This window comes from Telmatherina bonti (assembly GCF_933228915.1).
Source record: "Telmatherina bonti genome assembly, chromosome: 11".
Lineage (NCBI taxonomy): Eukaryota > Metazoa > Chordata > Actinopteri > Atheriniformes > Telmatherinidae > Telmatherina > Telmatherina bonti.
This window is the reverse complement of record NC_136629.1, coordinates 3,240,758-3,257,017: the sequence shown is the minus strand read 5'-3', so window position 1 is coordinate 3,257,017 and position 16,260 is coordinate 3,240,758. Positions and strand designations below refer to the sequence as shown.

General features: G+C 51.2%; 1 protein-coding gene across 1 annotated transcript; it reads left to right on the top strand.

Moving 5' to 3' along the window:
• Positions 1 to 3,510: 3,510 nt before the first annotated feature.
• cdt1 (chromatin licensing and DNA replication factor 1) lies at positions 3,511 to 13,195 on the top strand (the record flags this gene model as incomplete). Its single annotated transcript, XM_079249385.1, has 7 exons — positions 3,511 to 3,900; positions 6,280 to 6,716; positions 6,821 to 7,136; positions 7,236 to 7,424; positions 7,904 to 8,047; positions 8,121 to 8,322; positions 12,822 to 13,195. 7 exons carry the CDS (start codon positions 3,511 to 3,513, stop codon positions 12,983 to 12,985), a joined length of 1,842 nt encoding a protein of 613 aa, XP_079105511.1. The 3' UTR covers positions 12,986 to 13,195.
• Between the last annotated feature and the right edge of the window lie 3,065 nt (positions 13,196 to 16,260).

The window sequence follows — 16,260 nt, the reverse complement described above, 5'->3', positions numbered from 1 at the left end:
TGGAAATGCTAACATAATGGACCTAAATGACTTTTTTATAAAATATAACATAAGCTGTGACACAAATATCTTCAACCAAGTAATATGTTGGATTTCTTTACAGCTTTTACACATGTATCAATACAGTGCAAGGAGTCTCATTGAGAAACCTAATTATAGAAGGAGTCAACTTTTTGGATAATAAATGCACAACCACTTTTTTGAGGAACCATTTGAGCAGTTATCTGTATCCATGGAAAACCAAATAATCCTTCACCCTGATAGAATATGGGAGAAACATTTATTCCAATACACCAAAATTTCTAAGATTTCCGCTTCCTTCCACATATAAAGAGATACACTTCAAATGCACTAAAGGAATTTACCCCTCAAACGATTCAAGTAACACCAGGTTTAAGATAGAAGTCGACAACTGTTATTTTTGTAATACTCAGAAGGAAACAACAGAACATCTGTTTTTCAGTTGCCCTGATGTTAACCCCACCTGGCAGTCACTGGCTGACCGACTGAAATCCAAATCCACAAGCACAGAAATAGATTAATTTTCATACATTAATATACAACTAGGTTTGTTCGCAAAGAAAAAGAAATTAGTGTTTTTAATTTACGACTTAATTATTTTCACAAAGTACTTCATTCACAAGTATCGTTCTAGAAACCCCCCAGAAATAAAGAAATAAACACGTTTACAGCAGAAATAAACATGTTTACAGCAGAAATAAACACGTTTACAGCAGAAATAAACAGGTTTCCAGCAGAAATAAACATATTTACACCAGAAATAAACATGTTTACACAGAAATAAACACGTTTACAGCAGAAATAAACAGGTTTCCAGCAGAAATAAACATATTTACACCAGAAATAAACATGTTTACACAGAAATAAACACGTTTACAGCAGAAATAAACAGGTTTCCAGCAGAAATAAACAGGTTTTCAGCAGAAATAAACATGTTTACAGCAGAAATAAACACGTTTACAGCAGAAATAAACACGTTTACAGCCCGCTTAAAAGTAATTTAATCTTGAAATTTGGTATATTATATTCGGTGTCCTTTTGATTGACAGGTACCCGATCTCCTGCTTCAAGTAAGAAAAATGTAGAAAAATCGCGGTTTTTAGGCGGTTAACGTGACTTAGCTTTAGACCGCTTACCTCCGTTAGCTGGTTAGCGCCTGTTATCTCCGGGGTAGCTCGGTTAGCTCTTAGCTACAGAAAGCTCGGAGTTCGCTTGATGTCAATCATCCACCATGACGCTCACAGCCCCCCTCTCAGCTCCACCTCTTTGCCCATATTTGTATTTTCCGGGTGAGCTTCAATGCAGTCAGACCACAGCCCCATGACAGTAATGTCTGTATAAATTTATTGTCAAATGAACGTCAGCAGGTGGGAAATGTAGTTGATACATTTCATATTGTATGTAAGAATATCCTAGTGGGTAAAACCAACATTCATGAACATAAAATAAAGATATTATGAAAAATGTATTTTAAATTCTCACCATCTTATCAGGGGTGGCGATGCCCCAGCACCCTCTATTGGCCAGCCACCACTAATATGTTGCATTAGGAGGAACCCAGGGCCAACCGCACCAGCACATGGTCCCACAAGGGGTCTGAGGATCTCATCTCTGTACCTAATGGCAGTCAGGCTACCTCTGGCGAGCACATGGAGGGCTGTGCGGCCCTCCAAAGAAATGTCCCCCCACACCATTACTGACCCACTGCCAAACCGGTCCTGCTGGAGGATGTTGCAGGCAGCAGAACGTTCTCCACGGCATCTCCAGACTCTGTCACGTCTGTCACATGTGCTCAGTGTGAACCTGCTTCCATCTGTGAAGAGCTCAGGGCGCCAGTGGAGCATTTGCCAATCTTGATGTTCTCTGGCAAATGCCAAACGTCCTGCTGGAAGCACAACCCCCACCTGTGGACGTTGGGCCCTCATACCACCGTCATGGAGTCTGTCTCTGACTGTTGGAGCAGACACATGCACATTTGTGGCCTGCTAGAGCTCATTCTGCAGGGCTCTGGCAGTGCTCCTCCTGTTCCTCCTTGCACAAAGGAGGTAATATTTAGGGTACTGTAGGGGTGCAGGACCCCAAGGTATTTGTATTTTTAGATTGTAATTGTTGGTCTGCCATATTTATTTGACTGTGTTTTATGCGTTTGGCTTTTTTAGACACAACACTGGCTGCTGTTTGTTTTTAGTTTACTAGGATGCATTGTTAGCATTGCTGGTAGTAAGTCGGATTTGTTTCCAGTGAGGGAAGACTGCCCTTTATCACCGATTCTGTTCAAAACTTGGGATGCATTGTTAGCTTCTTAATTTTTTTTTTTAAATTTCATTTTGAGATTTAACATTTTGTCTACATGACTTGAACTGGGAACAGGTGGATAACATGATTGGGTATAAAATAATCATCTCAGAATGACAGAGCAGTGACATAGTCCAGGGTATACACGGTTATACGGAGTATAGCCTCTTCTTTTTCAGTCAGCATAGAGAATACCCGCTTCTAAACTTCTAAGCTTCCTGAGATGCTGCTTTTACACTTATAAATGTCCCTACACATGTAGCTACGTCGCCCAGCAGCTCAGCTAAGGTTCCGATGCTACACTGGTGCAGTTAACATTCAGCTAATTTAACTTTAGCTTGAACATAGACATAATAAAGATTTATGTATATAAGTCTATGACCCTGTCTCTCACCAGCTCTATGTGCCAGTATTGGTTTAGTGGTAAACTCTTCCTCCCTGAAACTGAAGAGCAGAAATTATGTGACAATGAGCTAATATACTGATGGATTTTTGGGGTGAACTAAATACCCATTTCTCTAGCGACCACAACACCACTGAGGCAGAGGTTCTCATATGGACAGAGCTCCACCAGTCTAAGACAAAGTGGTACTAAAGTAATATTTACTATCCTAATATTCACAGGGACCTGACTGAATCTGAAAAAAGAGAATTCATTATCTAAAATTAAAATGTCTGGACTCATTTCATCCATAACTTTAGTTCCTTGACTGGAACTAAACATTTTTTTATCTGAACAATTTTTGCTTTTATATTTTTTTGCACTTTGTAAATTAGTATTTTACACATTTTTCATATTTTCTTTGTTCTCATTGCGTACTGCTGCTGTAAACGTTGAGTTTCCCAGTCTGTAATTCTTTTCCTCACTTTCAGTAGTTTAAATAACAAAGAATCATTAAAATGAACTAAAGTTATCTTTGAAAAAAGTCATTCAAAACATTTTTCCTGATTAAATCATTCAAGTGAAAGGTTTCAGTGATAAACACATGAAATGATCAAAATGTGTGAAACATTTAAGACGTGTTGGCGGGAACCGCCTCGTCACGTGACCAGCCTCAGCTCGCCAGGACAGGAAGGGGCGGGGCTTTACGCATTTCGCGCGAAAATTCCATTCCCAGCTTCCTGTGCGGGTTAGCTACATCCGGTGTTTTCAGGTCCAGTTCGTCTGGTTCCGATCTGGTGTCCGGCAGCAGCATGTCGCAGGCCCGAGTAACGGACTTCTTCTCCCAAAGGAAGAAAGGCATCGCGGGATCCGCCAAGCGCGCGGGAACCGGACCCGCTTCACACAAAGACCCCCTTCCGCGCGCGTCCCCCGTGCGCGAGGAGTTCCTCCGAGTGGTCGACGAGGCGGCGGGCAGCGAAGATGCCGAACATGTCCCCTGCAGTCCCCGGACCCCGGAGCGAAGCCCGGCGGTGTTCCCGGCCCCCGGTGCCCGCTGCACGGCGGGGGAGAGGCGCGCGCTGGGGGGGTGCACGGCCGGGAAGAGGCGCGCGGCGGGGGGCGTCAGAGAGGCCGACACTACCAGGAAGTCCGCCAGGAAGAAGCTGGTCCTGCCCGGGGAGAGGACCGAGGGAGAACCTCAGGTAAGCAGTCTAAGCAGGTGGACTCCACCTGGACCCGAACTCAGGGCCGGACTGGGAAACTTTTCTCGGCCAATGGTCTGTCATAGATCAGGCCACCCTGGTCTTGCCCACACACGCATGCATGGGCACAATCCAAACACATGCGTGCATGCGAGCGCGCGCGCACACACGCAAACAAAAACATGTACTTGTCTTGTCAGTATACTCAGCATCTGCTGGGAGTGTAAGAACAACCAGCATAATCATTATATTATTGGGAATAATACATTTCATTAATTCCAAAAGATTGATCTTGTCACACATGTTTTTTCCCCTAAATGTTTCATAGAATAGAATAATGCTGTAGTGCCAACAGGTTATTGTTACAGATGAGAGGTGTTTATGTCAGATGGTGTCTGGTGGGGTGCATATGTCTGCAACTTGGTGCATGTATTGGTTCTGCTGTAGAAATGGTTCTGTACCTTCTGCCAACCCCCCTCTTTCTCCTGAAGCACCACCAGGACTGCTGTCACCACCACTTTGGATAGCAGGCATATACAGGCCGATACAGTAAGATAGTGGAGCCTACGTCTCACTGGATTTACCTTTGTATTCATATACATAATAATGGTAAGTTATGACCCATATGCTACACATAAATACTTTTAAAAGGGGTAAATGATAGAAATGGTCATAATAATAATAATAATATATTATTATTGTTATTGTTATTAATTTATTTTTTTTAAGTGTAGATCAGTGATTTTAAAATCCTGATCTTAATCTTAATTTCAAGGTAAGGACTACATCAGCTACATATTAAACTTCGTGGCCTGAAAGTGTCCAGCCTCAACAAGGAGGATCTCATACTGTGTTTAACAGTAGCATCGCCGCGTTCTAAACATCTGCAGCGAGTAGTTAACGGTTTGGGCTGATAGAGCTCGCTGTATCATTAAATGTTGACAAGACAAAAAACGGCAGAAGAGGAACTTAGCATTCACAAACTATTAGCATATTAAAGTGACTAAAAGACCGCTGGCGGCGCTCCGAGTGTTAGATGGGTATTTTGTACCAGTGTTTTGTGTGTGTGTGCTTTTGTAAATAACTTCCTTGCAGCCCCCTCCTTTTTTTTAAATGAGAGCCTGAATAAATCACTTAACTTTTCGGTATTTTTCGGCATCATCCTCCAGCGCTGCCGTTCCTTTTTCTACATTGAGGTTTACGTTACTAGTACATCCCTTAATATCCTAACCAGCTCCTCTTGCTAACTTAACACACTGCAGCAGCTACACCAGACACTGTCTGATTGGTCGCCACGGACTGTTGGGGTGGGTGTCAATCGTAACAAACCAATCGTCTTGCCCTCCTCACATTCTACTGGCCTGAGTGGCCTCTGATTGGCCGGGCCTGTACCACTGATAGCCACGCCGTCTTTGGGGGGAATGAAAGACCTAGACCGGCGCTTCCGGAATACTCCCGGTTCTCCCTATGGAGACGCAATCAGGGCTTAGAGGTCTCGTTCCGGTCCAGCAGGCTGCTCGGACCTGCAGACGGTGGACCCTCAGATGATATTTATCTCCACATAGAGATGATTCTGGTAAAACTGCTTAATGAGCACCACAGAAGAAGACCTCACACCTGTGGAGGAGGAAGAGGTGTGTGGAACGGTTGGGTCACGTGACCAGGGTGGGACCAGAACCAGGACGGAAAAGGTCTGCTCTGAGGTCAGAGGTCAGCGCCACTTTGGGAACGGTCCGCTCTGAGGTCGGAGGTCAGCGCCGCTTTGGGAACGGTCCGCTCTGAGGTCAGAGGTCAGCGCCGCTTTGGGAACGGTCCGCTCTGAGGTCAGCGCCGCTTTGGGAACGGTCTGCTCAGAGGTCAGCGCCGCTTTGGGAACGGTCCGCTCTGAGGTCAGAGGTCAGCGCCGCTTTGGGAACGGTCCGCTCTGAGGTCGGAGGTCAGCGCCGCTTTGGGAACGGTCCGCTCTGAGGTCGGAGGTCAGCGCCGCTTTGGGAACGGTCCGGTCGGAGGTCAGCGCCGCTTTGGGAACGGTCCGCTCTGAGGTCGGAGGTCAGCGCCGCTTTGGGAACGGTCCGCTCTGAGGTCGGAGGTCAGCGCCGCTTTGGGAACGGTCCGCTCTGAGGTCGGAGGTCAGCGCCGCTTTGGGAACGGTCCGCTCTGAGGTCGGAGGTCAGCGCCGCTTTGGGAACGGTCCGCTCTGAGGTCGGAGGTCAGCGCCGCTTTGGGAACGGTCCGCTCTGAGGTCGGAGGTCAGCGCCGCTTTGGGAACGGTCCGCTCTGAGGTCGGAGGTCAGCGCCGCTTTGGGAACGGTCCGCTCTGAGGTCAGAGGTCAGCGCTGGACGGAGAATGTTCTGACTTGATGTCTTTGTGGTTGACAGGCTCTGTCTGAGGACATCTCTGCTCTGAAGCAACGCCTCCAGAGGATCCGGAAGCAGACGGAAGAGATCTCGGCTTCCTCCTGTCCCAACGATGCCGCCGCCAACCCGGTTGCAGACGTCGACACCCTCAGGTCCACCGTGGCACTCGCCACACAGCTGGCAGCTAAAGTCCAGAAGAAGACGGAAAAGAAGGCAGCTGAGGAGATTCAGCAGACTGAGACCCAGGACAGACCCGAGTCTGGCGCCGAGCAGCCGGCCTACCTGCGGTACCACGCCCTGGCCCAGGCCGCCCCCCCGGGCCTATCACTGCCTCTGCATTACAGAGTTCTGGCTGAGATGTTCAGGAGTATGGACACGGTTGTCGCCATGCTGTACAACCGCAGTGAGACCGCCACCTTCTGCAAGATCAGGCAGGGGGTCCAGGACATGATACACAGGTAGGAAAGGTCCTGTCAGTCGGGTCAGAACCGGGTCATCTGGAGCTGGTGATGCGACTTTACCCAGATGTCTGATGGTTCGTTTGCTGTTTCTCACCTGGAAGGCGGTTTGAGGAGAGCCACGTGGGTCAAATCAAGACGGTGTTTCCGGAGGCTTACACATTCAGACGAGAGAAGAACGTCCCCACGTTCAGCAACAGCATCAGGAAGGACAGCTACCAGCTCACCGTGGAGCCCGTCATACACTCGGGTCAGTACCAGAACACAAGCTGCTGCTTCAGCCCAGTTCCCCGAGTAATGCTTATGTTTGTGTCCTCAGACCAGAAAGAGGCCCGGCCTGTACTCTCCGCCTCTCTTCTCCTGGATAGAAGACACATCTTCCACCAGAACCTGGTTTCCATCGTCAAACAGCACCACAAGGTGAGCAGTAGCTGACCACGACCTCCGTCTTGGGTCTGGAAGGGGTTCTGACCCGTCTCTGGTGGTAGCAGCAGGTTTCTGATGGCCTTTTGTGTGCAGGTCTTCTTGTCCTCGCTGGTTCCTCCCATGAACGTCCCAGAAGACAAACTGACCCGCTGGCACCCTCGCTTCAACGTGGACACTGTCCCGATGGTCCAGGTCGGTCCGCTGCCTCAGGTTCCTCAGACAGAGAAACTGGTGACAGCCCAGGAGGTTCTGGACAAGGCCCGCAAACTCATCACACCCAGGGTGATCCTCTAAGCTTTAACAAATATTCAGAATATTCACACAAATAACAAAAAACAAACATTCCAGGATGACTCGGCTGGACTTGTTGTTCCGGGATGACTCGGCTGGACTTGTTGTTCCGGGATGACTCGGCTGGACTTGTTGGTCCGGGATGACTCGGCTGGACTTGTTGGTCCGGGATGACTCGGCTGGACTTGTTGGTCCGGGATGACTCGGCTGGACTTGGTTGGTCCGGGATGACTCGGCTGGACTTGTTGGTCCGGGATGACTCGGCTGGACTTGTTGGTCCGGGATGACTCGGCTGGACTTGGTTGGTCCGGGATGACTCGGCTGGACTTGGTTGGTCCGGGATGACTCGGCTGGACTTGGTTGGTCCGGGATGACTCGGCTGGACTTGGTTGGTCCGGGATGACTCGGCTGGACTTGTTGTTCCGGGATGACTCGGTCCAGGATCAGTTTTTGTGTGTCCTTGTCCTCAGATGGAGAAGGCTCTGCTGTCCCTGACCCCTGGAGACAAAGATCCAGAGTGTCCTCAGAAGCCGACGGTCACCCAGACATCAGCAGGTCCGGCGGATCAGGTCCCGTCCTGCCTGAAGGGGGTCTCCCAGTCCCTGCTGGACAGGGTATGTACTGCAGCTGGAGCCTTGGGAAGGTGTGGTCGGGTTCTTCTCATCCAGGTTTCTTTATTTCTTTCAGGTTCGGGCAAAAGAAGCCCAGAAGCTGCGAGCCGCCATGACCCGGAAGCCGGCCCAGGAGGAGCGCCTGCTGATGATGTCACGGCTGGGCGAGCTGGCGAGAATCCTCCGGAACGTTTTCGTCGCAGAGAAGAAGGCGGCTCTGGTCATGGAGGTGGCCTGCAGCCGCATGGTGGCCAGCTACAGATCTGCTCTCACGACAGGTGGGAGGAGGTGGTCCACAAGGTGGACAGGGGTGGAGGTGGTCCACAAGGTGGACAGGGGTGGAGGTGGACAGGGTGGAGGTTGTCCAAAAGGTGGAGGTGGAGCAGCTGCTTTTGGGTGTTCCATATAAACGACTGTCAGCTGTAACGCTGGACTCGCAGCAGGACTGGTTCTTCTCTTGAATCTGGGGTCTTTCCCTCTGTCTTCCAGCAAGCTCGGGTCACCCCACTGCTGAAGAAACCCACACTCAACCCAGTCCAGGTTGGAAACTACCGGCCGGTCTCGCTGGTGCCGTTCTTATCTAAACTACTAGAGTGTGCAGTCTTCAGCCAAGTCTTGCAATTCCTCCATGATGAAAACCTTTGATCCATATCAGTCTGGCTTTAGGCAAGGCCATTCCACTGGAACTGCTCTCCTGTCTGTTACCGATTCCCTCCAGCTTGCCAGATCCACTGGTCAGTCCTCAGTCCTGGTCCAGATCCACTGGTCAGTCCTCAGTCCTGGTCCTGCTGGTCCAGATCCACTGGTCAATCCTCAGTCCTGGTCCTGCTGGACCTGTCTGCTGCTTTTGACACAGTGAACCATCAGATTCTCCTCTCCACTCTCTGAGCTCTCTGGATCTGTCCTCTCGTGGTCCACGTCCTACCTCTCAGGAAGATCCTTCAGAGTATCCTGGTGAGGAGAAGTGTCCAGATCACATAAAAACAGGGGAGCCTCAGGGATCGGTGCTCGGCCCTCTTCTCTTTCCACTATACACCTCCTCACTTGATACAGTTAGAAGCTCTCATGGCTTCTCCTATGACACTCAGCTTTTCCTCTCCTTCCCACCAGACGACACAACGTTTCACTGAGAATATCAGCTTGCCTTGCTGATATCTCTACATGGATGAAGGATCGCCACCTTCAGCTCAATCTGTCCAAGACAGAGCTCATTGTCTGTCCAGCCAATCCTTCCTTACCTCCGCAGATACGTGTGAAGCTCCACTCTATCATACTTGTTCCTGCTGCCTGGAATCTTGGGGTCATGGTGGATGACCTGCTGACCTTTTAAGGTCCATGTTGCCTCGGTTGCCCGTACCTGCCGATATGCTCTCTACAACAACTGACAACTCAGGGTTGGGACCAGGAGGCAGAATTGTAGTCCTACACACTTTTCTGCAGCTTCCCACCTGCCGCCGCCCACCCAAAACCCCATTCCGACCTTATACAACTCCCCAGCAGTAAGAATTAAACAACACAAAAACACTTCTGGGGTTAATCGTGAAAACCTCATAAAAATAAAAACAATGGATCTAATAAAATCTGAAAATAAGACAATAAAGTGTGGCCTACTGAATATTAGATCCCTCCCAAATAAGTCTTTATTAGTCAATGACTTGATAGGTGATCACCACATTGATTTATTCTGTCTTACGGAAACCTGGTTACAGCAAGAGGATTATGTTAGTATTAATGAAGCTACGCCAGCTAACTATTTAAACTTTCACATTCCTAGAACTACAGGCAGAGGAGGAGGTGTTGCAGCTATCTTTCAGTCAGAATTATTAATTAGTCCTAAGGTCAAAACTAACTATAAATGCTTTGAATTCCTGACATTAAATTTATCTAATCCAAAATGGAATTCAGAGAAACCGCTCCTTTTAGCATTAGTGTATCGCCCACCTGGACCTTACTCCGAGTTTCTGACCGAATTCTCTGATCTCTTGTCTGAGTTAGTGCTGACTACTGATAAGGTCATTGTACTAGGTGATTTTAATATTCATGTTGACCATGAAAATGATAGTTGAAACATTTCCTTTAGCTCTATTCTAAACTCAATTGGGTTTTCACAAAATGTCAATGGAGCCACTCACTCTCATGGTCATACTCTTGATCTGGTTCTAACATCTGGTATTGAGACTGATAAGCTCAAAGTATTTCCTCAAAACCCTGTCTTGTCCGATCACTTCTTATTAACCTTTGAATTCACTTTATTTGATTACTCACTGACCAAAAATAAATTCTACTATAGTAGATGTTTATCAGACAATAATATTACAAAATTTAAACAATCAATTGAATCAATTTTTCCCCTCTACCATGTGTTAGCATGACTGAGAGTCCCCCTTTAAGCCTTACTCCTGCTCAGATTGATCAACATGCTGATACTATAACAGCTTCAATGCGTACAACCTTGGATAATGTTGCTCCCCTAAAGAAGAAGAAATTAGGTAAGATTATGAAGGCTCCCTGGTTTAATTCCCAGCTTCGAGCTCTAAAACAGGCATCAAGGCGTTTGGAAAACAGATGGCGTTCATCAGGACTAGAGGAGTCTCGCTTAACCTGGAAAGAAAGCCTTACGTACGGCAAGAACAGCTTATTATTCATCATTGATAGAGGAAAACAAAAACAACCCTCGGTTTCTTTTCAGCACTGTAGCCAGGCTTACTAGGAGCCGGAGCGCTGTGGAGCCATGTATTCCTTTCTCACTTAGCTGGGATGATTTCATGTATTTTTTCAGGAATAAAATTGATACTATTAGAGATCAAATTCACAATATTCTTCCTTCTACTTATAATGTTGAGCCTGTTGTGGTCTCCGAAGCATCCTTAGAACCAGGATCTGACTTGTGTCTAAATAGTTTCTGTCCTGTCCAACCCTCTGAATTAACTAAAATAATAGCTTCATCTAAACCATCCACCTGTATCTTAGACCCTCTCCCAACAAGCCTCTTTAAGGACATTTTCCCTTTAATTAATACATCACTACTAAATCTTATCAATATGTCTTTAGTGACAGGATATGTACCACAATCATTTAAAACTGCTGTAATCAAGCCTTTACTTAAAAAGCAATCTCTGGATCCAGAGGTGATAGCAAATTATAGACCTATATCTAACCTCCCGTTTATGTCCAAAATTCTGGAGAAAATAGTTTCAGCTCAGCTACATGCCCACCTGAGCAGAAATAATTTATGCGAGGAGTTTCAGTCAGGATTTAGAGCTCATCATAGTACTGAGACAGCATTGGTGAAAGTTACTAATGACCTTCTTATGGCCTCAGACAAAGGACTTGTGTCCGTACTTATCTTGCTTGATCTTAGTGCTGCATTTGATACAGTCGATCATAACATTCTGTTACAAAGACTAGAACAGGTGATTGGAATTACAGGTACAGCGTTAAGCTGGTTTAAATCATATTTATCTGATAGACTTCAGTTTGTTCATGTAAATGACAAGTCCTCCTCCCAAACTACAGTAAGTCATGGAGTTCCTCAAGGTTCTGTACTTGGACCAGTACTCTTCACACTATATATGCTCCCTTTAGGCAAAATTATTAGACAGCATGGAATAAACTTTCATTGTTATGCAGATGATACTCAACTATACTTATCCTTTAAACCAGATGAAACAAATCAGCCCAATAGGCTACAAAATTGTCTCATAGACATAAAGACTTGGATGTCTAGAAATTTTCTCCTCTTAAACTCAGATAAGACTGAAGTAATTCTCGTTGGATCTGAAAAACTGAGCTAAATTTTCCGGTTTTGTAATGAACCTGGATGGCATTACTTTAGCTTCCAGTGCTACAGTGAGAAACCTTGGAGTAATATTTGACCCTGACCTGTCCTTTGGCCCACATATTAAGCAGGTTATCAAAACAGCCTTCCAACATCAAGAGAATCAGACGTACCTGACAGAACACATGACTCAGCTGTTGGTTCAGGCTCTGGTCATCTCACACATCGATTACTGCAGTTCCCTACTCGCAGGTCTGCCTACGTGCTGGTTAAACCTCTGCAGATGATCCAGAACGCCACAGCGCGTCTGGTTTTCAACCAGTCCAAACTGGTTCATGTCACTCCGCTGCTAATCCCTTTTCACTGGCTTCCGGTCGCAGAACGCATCAAATTCAAAGCTTTGCTTCTGGTTTACAAAACAATAACTCAAATGGCTCCCGTCTACCATCACTCCCTAATCCAGACCTACACTCCCTCTCCACAGCTACGTTCCACCAGCGAAAGACGCCTCATGTTACCACCAATACGTGGAACTAAATCACCAGCCAGACTCTTTTCCTCTGTTGTTCCACGATGGTGGAATGATCTGCCAAACTCTGTCCGCTCTGCAGAGTCCCTGTCTACTTTTAAGACCCAGCTGAAGACTCAGCTCTTCAAGGAGAACTTCAACACTTAGTATAGCTGTATTTATTGGAAAGTTGGAGAACTTAGCCCAGTTCTTTGTAACAAACTTTATGGTATTAATTCTTTGTATTATAACATAGGTGGTATTATGGGGTGGGAAGGGAGTAAACAAAAAAAAGCCTTTAGAGCTTCGTGGAAGGACCTGCGTCCAACTGGACAGTCCACCAGCACCTTCCTACCACGTCCTCTACTGTTTGGTTTCATGCTTGTGTTGTTCTCACTCATATGGAAGTCACTTTGGATAAAAGTGTCTGCTACATGACTGCAGAATAGAATAAAATAGAATAGGACTGAGCGTTTTTCCCTCTTGATCAGGTGACATGGAGAAACACATCCACCTTCTGGCGGAGGTGGCGTCTGATTGGCTGACTCTTCATCCAATCAGGAAGGACGTGTACCTAAAGCTGAACAAGAAGGTGGAGCTGAGCATGGTCGTGGAGAAGCTGAGCAGCCGACTGCGAGAGGAGGAGCAGCTCTGACGGACCGGATCCTCAGTGGGATTATGTGGACTTCCTGCTTAGAAACCTTCCAGGATTCTGGCTGTTCAAGGTCCGGACTGGTTCTGGTGGTCCTGCTGTGAAAAGCAGATGTAGACTTTTTTTTTTTCCCGTGCTGTTTGGGACTTTTCCATGAAATCCTAGAGAACGTTCCGGTTTTAAGAAATACATTTTTTACCTGAAGCAGAACTTTTCTGTGTTGCTGTGTGGATGTGAAACCGTTTCCATGGAAACGGCTGCTGACGGAGTCGCAGCAACAACAGTGTAACGACAAACTGACATTAAAAATGAAAATAAAGAGCGCCGTCGCAGCGTTGTCTACGATAAATGCTGTCATACACTCCACGCTGGTGGAGAACGTCAAACATGCCGATGTAGCACAGACGTCAGGAGCAGAACCGAGAGGGTTCCTGCTTGTGTCTGCTGGGCGTCTGCGGGGCGTCTGCTGGGCGTCTGCGGGACGTCTGCGGGACGTCTGCTGGGCGTCTGCGGGACGTCTGCGGGGCGTCTGCGGGGCGTCTGCGGGGCGTCTGCTGGGCGTCTGCTGGGCGTCTGCGGGATGTCTGCTGGGCGTCTGCTGGGCGTCTGCGGGACGTCTGCTGGGCGTCTGCGGGATGTCTGCTGGGCGTCTGCTGGGCGTCTGCTGGGCGTCTGCGGGATGTCTGCTGGGCGTCTGCGGGATGTCTGCTGGGCGTCTGCGGGATGTCTGCTGGGCGTCTGCGGGATGTCTGCTGGGCGTCTGCTGGGCGTCTGCTGGGCGTCTGCGGGATGTCTGCTGGGCGTCTGCGGGATGTCTGCTGGGCGTCTGCGGGACGTCTGCTGGGCGTCTGCGGGATGTCTGCTGGGCGTCTGCTGGGCGTCTGCGGGATGTCTGCTGGGCGTCTGCGGGATGTCTGCTGGGCGTCTGCTGGGCGTCTGCTGGGCGTCTGCGGGATGTCTGCTGGGCGTCTGCTGGGCGTCTGCGGGATGTCTGCTGGGCGTCTGCGGGATGTCTGCTGGGCGTCTGCTGGGCGTCTGCGGGATGTCTGCTGGGCGTCTGCGGGATGTCTGCTGGGCGTCTGCGGGATGTCTGCTGGGCGTCTGCGGGATGTCTGCCGGGCGTCTGCGGGATGTCTGCTGGGCGTCTGCGGGATGTCTGCTGGGCGTCTGCGGGACGTCTGCTGGACGTCTGCGGGATGTCTGCTGGGCGTCTGCTGGGCGTCTGCTGGGCGTCTGCGGGATGTCTGCTGGGCGTCTGCGGGATGTCTGCTGGGCGTCTGCTGGGCGTCTGCTGGGCGTCTGCGGGATGTCTGCTGGGCGTCTGCTGGGCGTCTGCGGGGCGTCTGCGGGATGTCTGCTGGGCGTCTGCCGGGCGTCTGCGGGACGTCTGCGGGGCGTCTGCGGGAAGTCTGCTGGGCGTCTGCTGGGCGTCTGCGGGATGTCTGCTGGGCGTCTGCTGGGCGTCTGCGGGATGTCTGCTGGGCGTCTGCTGGGCGTCTGCGGGACGTCTGCTGGGCGTCTGCGGGACGTCTGCTGGGCGTCTGCGGGATGTCTGCTGGGCGTCTGCGGGATGTCTGCTGGGCGTCTGCTGGGCGTCTGCGGGATGTCTGCTGGGCGTCTGCCGGGCGTCTGCGGGATGTCTGCTGGGCGTCTGCCGGGCGTCTGCGGGACGTCTGCGGGGCGTCTGCGGGGCGTCTGCGGGACGTCTGCTGGGCGTCTGCTGGGCGTCTGCGGGACGTCTGCGGGACGTCTGCTGGGCGTCTGCTGGGCGTCTGCGGGACGTCTGCCGGGCGTCTGCGGGACGTCTGCTGGGCGTCTGCGGGGCGTCTGCGGGACGTCTGCCGGGCGTCTGCGGGACGTCTGCTGGGCGTCTGCTGGGCGTCTGCTGGGCGTCTGCGGGACGTCTGCGGGACGTCTGCCGGGCGTCTGCGGGATGTCTGCTGGGCGTCTGCCGGGCGTCTGCCGGGCGTCTGCGGGATGTCTGCGGGGCGTCTGCGGGGCGTCTGCGGGACGTCTGCGGGGCGTCTGCCGGACGTCTGCCGGGCGTCTGCCGGGCGTCTGCGGGACGTCTGCTGGGCGTCTGCTGGGCGTCTGCTGGGCGTCTGCGGGACGTCTGCTGGGCGTCTGCGGGACGTCTGCTGGGCGTCTGCGGGACGTCTGCGGGACGTCTGCGGGACGTCTGCTGGGCGTCTGCGGGGCGTCTGCGGGACGTCTGCTGGGCGTCTGCTGGGCGTCTGCGGGGCGTCTGCGGGGCGTCTGCTGGGCGTCTGCGGGACGTCTGCTGGGCGTCTGCGGGACGTCTGCGGGGCGTCTGCGGGATGTCTGCTGGGCGTCTGCGGGATGTCTGCTGGGCGTCTGCGGGACGTCTGCTGGGCGTCTGCGGGATGTCTGCTGGGCGTCTGCTGGGCGTCTGCGGGATGTCTGCTGGGCGTCTGCGGGATGTCTGCTGGGCGTCTGCGGGACGTCTGCTGGGCGTCTGCGGGATGTCTGCTGGGCGTCTGCTGGGCGTCTGCGGGATGTCTGCTGGGCGTCTGCGGGATGTCTGCTGGGCGTCTGCTGGGCGTCTGCTGGGCGTCTGCGGGATGTCTGCTGGGCGTCTGCTGGGCGTCTGCGGGATGTCTGCTGGGCGTCTGCGGGATGTCTGCTGGGCGTCTGCTGGGCGTCTGCTGGGCGTCTGCGGGATGTCTGCTGGGCGTCTGCGGGATGTCTGCTGGGCGTCTGCGGGATGTCTGCCGGGCGTCTGCGGGATGTCTGCCGGGCGTCTGCGGGATGTCTGCTGGGCGTCTGCGGGATGTCTGCTGGGCGTCTGCGGGACGTCTGCTGGACGTCTGCGGGATGTCTGCTGGGCGTCTGCTGGGCGTCTGCTGGGCGTCTGCGGGATGTCTGCTGGGCGTCTGCGGGATGTCTGCTGGGCGTCTGCTGGGCGTCTGCTGGGCGTCTGCGGGATGTCTGCTGGGCGTCTGCTGGGCGTCTGCGGGGCGTCTGCGGGATGTCTGCTGGGCGTCTGCCGGGCGTCTGCGGGACGTCTGCGGGGCGTCTGCGGGATGTCTGCTGGGCGTCTGCTGGGCGTCTGCGGGATGTCTGCTGGGCGTCTGCTGGGCGTCTGCGGGACGTCTGCTGGGCGTCTGCGGGACGTCTGCTGGGCGTCTGCGGGATGTCTGCTGGGCGTCTGCGGGATGTCTGCTGGGCGTCTGCTGGGCGTCTGCGGGATGTCTGCTGGGCGTCTGCCGGGCGTCTGCGGGATGTCTGCTGGGCGTCTGCCGGGCGTCTGCGGGACG